The sequence below is a fragment of the Arachis ipaensis genome, chromosome B02 (genome assembly GCF_000816755.2).
Source record: "Arachis ipaensis cultivar K30076 chromosome B02, Araip1.1, whole genome shotgun sequence".
Lineage (NCBI taxonomy): Eukaryota > Viridiplantae > Streptophyta > Magnoliopsida > Fabales > Fabaceae > Arachis > Arachis ipaensis.
Window position 1 is genome coordinate 100,009,870 of NC_029786.2, and position 5,702 is coordinate 100,015,571.

General features: G+C 39.0%; 1 protein-coding gene and 1 long non-coding RNA gene across 2 annotated transcripts in view; both read right to left on the bottom strand.

The window, feature by feature from the left end:
• The window catches only part of LOC110269047, a 1,568-nt gene extending 605 nt beyond the window's left edge, over positions 1-963 (bottom strand). The window contains exon 1 of the long non-coding RNA XR_002358007.1: positions 600-963. This is a non-coding gene — a long non-coding RNA (uncharacterized LOC110269047). The remainder of the gene's footprint in view (positions 1-599) is intronic.
• On the bottom strand, positions 3,815-5,597 carry LOC107627826. The gene is made up of 2 exons (XM_021117058.1): positions 3,928-5,597; positions 3,815-3,845 (listed from the first exon to the last, which is right to left on the bottom strand). Exons 1-2 carry the CDS (start codon positions 5,595-5,597, stop codon positions 3,815-3,817), a joined length of 1,701 nt encoding a protein of 566 aa, XP_020972717.1.

Below are 5,702 nucleotides of genomic sequence, written 5' to 3' on the forward strand. Positions count from 1 at the left end.
AAGAAATTCTGAATTTCATGAAGCACACAAAATCCAAGAAAGGTACTCTTGCTTTTAAAATTGATCTTGAAAAAGCTTATGATAGGGTGGATTGGAGGTTTTTGGAGAGTACTCTCATTGCTTTTGGTTTTCTTATCATCACTGTTAATTTGATTATGACTTGTGTCTGTGCATCATCTCTTTCTATTATGTGGAATGGGAATAGATTGGATAGTTTTGCTCCTAGAAGGAGGCTTAGACAGGGCGATCCAATGTCTCTTTACTTATTGGTGCTTTGTATGGAAAGACTTGCTTGCTATATATCTCATAAGGTGGTCGAGGGTGTGTGGAAACCAGTTTCTGTCACTAGGGGTGGCCCAAAATTTTCTCATTTGATGTTTGCAGATGATCTCTTACTCTTCTATCAGGCTACAAAGAGTCAGGTCCAAATGGTCATGCATTCTCTTAACATTTTTTGCAAGGCATCTGGCATGAAAGTGAATCTTGAAAAGTCTAAAGCTTTTTGTTCTAAAAATGTGACTGCTCGTAGAAGAGATATTTTTACTAGTGTTTCTTCAATACGTTTTGCTTTGGAGTTAGGAAAATATCTTGGAGTTAACCTTAATCATTCCCGTACCAGTAGGGCTTCTTTTCATTCGGTGATTGAAAATGTGAGGGGAAGATTAGCTAATTGGAAAGGAAGGCTTCTAAATAAAGCAGGGAAACTCTGCCTGATCAATTTTGTTGCAGCATCTATTCCTGTCTATCATATGCAGGTATCTTTTTTTTCCAAATTGGGTTTGTGATAAATTATCTTCTATGATGAGACAGCTCCTTTGGAAGGGTCAAGTTGATGGTAGAGGTCTTTCTCTTGTTAATTGGAGGACCGTGATCACTCCAAAAAATTTTGGTGGCCTGGGTGTTAGAGATCCTGCGTGTGTTAATATATCTTTACTTGGTAAATTGGTGTGGCAACTTTTTCATTGTCAGAACAAGCCTTGGGTTGCTCTATTGAGGGCGAAGTATCTGAGGAATGAGGGAGTGTTAGATGACCCTGTCCCTTGCAATGCTTCTCATGTTTGGAAGAGTATCTCAAAGGCTTTTGGTGCTCTTAAGGATGCCTTCTCTTGGTGTGTTGGGTCACTTGATCAATCTTTTTGGTTTGACAATTGGAGTATTGAGGGCCCAATTGCTCAAGATGTCCCTTTTGTACATATATTTGACTCTGATTTAACTATTAGAGACGTTTGGAAAGATGGTCAATGGAATCTCCATGATATTTTCTCTGTCATTCTAGAAGATGTCAAACAGCGTTTGAATGCTTATAATCCGGATTTGAATGCTGGAGAGAGTTCGGGTTGGTCGTGGGGTGTGGCATCTTCTAGACTCTACTCAGCTAGGAGTGGGTACAGTTGGCTAGCCAAAATAAAGTTTGACTGGAATGAGTATGATAATTGGTTGTGGGTATGGCGACTGCATATTCCTGAGAAGTACAAGTTCTTGATTTGGATCAGTCTTCATAATGCTATTCCTACGGCAGAGTTTCGTTTGGGTCGTGGTTTAGCTTTATCTAGCACCTGTCATCGGTGTCAGAATGGTTCTGAATCCATTCTTCATTGTCTTCGGGAGTGCCCTAGTGCCAAGGAGGTCTGGAACCTTTTAGGCCTGTATTCAGATAACTCGAATTTACATTATTGGCTCTATAGAGGTGCAAGGAGTGGAGATGTTTTTCTTTTCTTTTCGACCATCTGGTGGATTTGGAGAAGCAGGAATCATGACTTATTTAATATAGATGATTCATGGAGTGCTAGTAAAGTGGTGAGTTTGATTCGTAGTTTAGTAAGGGAGTTTCACACTATTTTTGCTATCATCAATCTCTGTCTCCTCCTTCACTTTGTTTGCATTGGGTTCCACCTCCAGTTCATTCTGTTAAATTGAATTGTGATGCTAGTTGGTTTGCTCCTTCTGTCTATACTGGTTTTGGTAGTATCATTCGCAATCCTGGTGGATGTTGGTTGAAAGGTTGCATTGGGAAAATCGAAGTGTACAGTGTTCTTTTTGCTGAATTGTATGCAATTTGGAGAGATTTACTTCTTGCTTGGGAGAGTGGATTTCGTGAGGTTATTTGTGAAATGGACTGTTTAGAAGCTCTTTTCTTGGTAAACCAAAGAATGCTTGGTAAGGATATTCCGGAATGGGATTTGACAAAGCATATACAGGAGGTTATGAATTAGAATTGGAGAGTCTCTATTCTTTTAATTCAGAGGACTGCAAATAATGTTGCAGATTGTATGGCTAAAGCAGCTGATTCTGTCGCGGACATTCACTCGAATTGGAGCCAACCATGGAGTGAGCTTCAACATCTAATAGATTTAGATATGACCCTAGCCAATTAATTTGGTTTTGTCTCTTTTTTTTCTTTCTTTTCTATTTAGTCACAAAAAAAAACAGGCATAACTTGCCTTATTTAGCATTCATTAATTGTTGCGACAATTAATGAATGCTAAATAAGGCAAGTTCTGGCTGTTTTTTGTGTCTCCCTGGCATTACCCTAATAATAATTATTGTTCAATGACAACAGAAATTCAAATTGAATTATTGAAATGAATATATTGAATTCTATCCTAGAGAGAAATTGGTATCACATCAAAACTAGTATCCATAAGGATCAACAATTTTACATTTGACCCATCCCCATCCATCATTTTGGCTTCCTTTATGAAGTCCCTGCCTTCCAATATCAAATTGTTGTTTTAAGCCAAGAACCACTCTTTACAATTACAAATCATTTCCCATGAACATCCAAGATCCTGCTCAGACTTGCCACTCTTGTCTCTTCTAAGTTGTTTGAGCGGCTGATAACTCTGTCTATACATTTAGATCAGCATTCTGGAAGTATCTGCATCATCTTTCATAGGAAACTGCTATCGGTGCAATATCCTTATGGCTTCCCTAAACGAATCTCAAACATGAATGAACGCGTTATTAGTAGAACATGAAGCATGTAATCATTGTAAAAATTTAAATTACTATCATAGTATACCACTAAATAGCTGAGATACTGACAGATTTTTCCAACTTTATCATTATAAAAAAATTAAATTATTATTATAGTCTATTAAGGTAGTTTTGGAAGTAGGCGTGATTGTTGCATGTTTCCAACGCACATATTCCTTTTGAATCATCACTCTTACCGAAACACTAATGTTGTTTGTGTTTTCTTCTTTTATGTATTACAAATAGATGGGAAAATCATCACAGTAACAAGAAGTGAATTCCTAATAATTATAATTCATTTTCAGGTCAAATTTAGTAGGCATGAAACAATAAGAGTGCTGCATACATATAGCATGTGTATCCTTAAGAAAAGATTGTCCAATTACTTCATTTATTATTAGCCTTTCCTGTTTTTAACTTTCCATCATACTGAAAAAAAGTAAACTAAATGGGTGGTAGCAATTTGTTTTTCCACATTCAAAACCATAATCACAATCAGATACCTTACTGAACATTGTTTTTCGGTGACAACAGGCATTGATTCAAATTGAAATAACAGGCTAAATTCTAACATAAGAAGATATTATATAACATGAAAGTGAGCTTCTCACATCACTTTAATTTACGTATTACACATCATCATCAGATCCACTCTCATGTTGGCTTCTTGTTGGAGGCCCCTGCATCCCAGCATCAAATTGTTCACTTAAACCAAGTTCTGCCATGAGAAGACGAACATGAGTGAGCAGTTCTCCTCCCCGGCGAAGTTGCTGAGCATGCGACCCCCACTCGCACTGATTTGCGGCATAAGTTAACATCTCTATCCACACCTCACAAATCATCTTCCACGAGCATCCAAGACTTTGTAACTGTGAAGCAAGACGACATCCATCCACCAAAACAGACTTGTCATTCTTTCTTCTGAGTTGCTTGAGCGGTTGATAAGTTCGCCTGTGCGTTTGAACCAGCATCCTTGCAGCATCCGCACCATTCTTTACATGAAACTGTCCCTGCTGCAATATCTTTATGGCTTCCCTGAAGGTATCCCGAACATGCGAAACCCTGTCAATCCATTTAGGCAGCATGAATGGACGCATGAGAAGAATATATATCATGTAATCTGAAAGCATTTTGCTCATTTTGCGATCTTTCTCCTCTGGAGTAGAATAGTAGTAAACACTAGTTGCCACATGCCAAACAAGGAGACAGTGATCAAATTCAAGTTCTATGCTCCATTTGATCTTTTTGGAGAAGTTATGGTTTCCGAGCACATTACTTTTAAATGAAAGCAATTCCTTGAGAGCATTGTGATCGAATAACCCTTTATCAAGAGTCTTGTGTTTGTTTAGAAGATTTCTAAAAATCAACTCCTTCAAATCATTTTCTACAGGATTCCAAGTCCTTTGCCAGTACAATTCAATGCCAAAGCAGATTCTGAAAAGAAAGTCAATTCCAAAATATGTTGCTACCCTCTTCTTCATGCAAAAGCTCAGCAAATCCTGTTGACTCACTTTTCCTGCCCACCTCGTTTGACCATGACGACACAAAGCCCAGTTTATTATGGAGCTCTGCAGTAGGCTTTTGCTTTTGTTCTTACTGGTTAGCCAACGGATAGTCCAGTCAGAAAAAACAAGTGAAACAAGCGCATAAAGCTCAAGCAGAATAGCCCCAACAAACAAAACAAGTGTTACATAGTAGTCAAGATTCTCAATATCAGAATAATAGTTATTATGAGAGTTAATAAAGAACAGATATGCCACTAGAGCAGATACCATAGAGAAAACACTGAAAAAACGGAAAATAAGGCCTGGTAAAGAGTAAATTACAGGTGCCTTGGTGTACAATAAGTCATAAAGGAATCCCAGCTGGACCTCAACCACTTTAAAGGCAAAATGACTCTGTTGTTGTACATTATTGTCCTCGATCTTCTTCACTATTAAGGAATGGCTTCGTCGACCTTCTGCGAACCGTAGACTTAGATTCGCATATAAACGCTTGAGAATGGGAAACAAAGAGTATCCTTTGTGAAGGAATTCTAGCTCATCAGAATCATGATGTGGTGTGAAATCCATGGCCTGGGCCTGGGCCTGCAGAGTTGGAACTGAGATAAGAGAGTCTTCGAATTGGGCAGGGCTAGCGAATCTGAGAACCCAAGTGCGCTGTGAGTACTTTATAAGTCCGGAGATGAAGACCGGTATGGCTATGAAGGTTAGAGGTGAGGTACTCCAAGATCTTAAGTAGACGTAGAAGGCCACTCCAACTTGGACTAGCAGACCAAGAAAGTGCCTTAACCATAATGTGTTGTCTTCCAAGGCATAAGCAGTGATTGTGTCAGGGCCACCAAGATGCAAGAGAAGAAAAGGGGCCCACAGCGCTTGCAGAGCGACGGCGTTTGAGATAGCACCTTGGCTGTTGGCAAGGTTCCCAAGCGAAACAGTGGCTAACCAGTCTGCTGATAAGTATGTAAACCAAACAAGGGCACTGATGAAGCTGCCACTCGCATATTTCCTTCTCGAGCCAAATATGATTAGAAGAACCTGCCATGTCAGGCTTAGTAGAACCAGCACACGGAGCTCCCATTTGTTCCACAGATCTCGGAGGTGTGCCGGGAAGATCTCCATATGCATGTAGCAACAATAAAGTACTCATTAAATACGGTCTCCTAAATAATTAATCTAGCTTTACCTTCTGAATTAAATTTATCAATAGTTCTAAAAAGCTAATAT

Bases quoted from the DNA above. Each gene is read 5' to 3' on its own strand.
- LOC107627826 (XM_021117058.1), bottom strand. From the start codon at position 5,597: ATGGAGATCTTCCCGGCACACCTCCGAGATCTGTGGAACAAATGGGAG. The intron at 3,846-3,927 runs GCGAACTTATCA...CTTGCTTCACAG, and splicing joins ATGCTGGTTCAAACGCACAG to TTACAAAGTCTTGGATGCTC.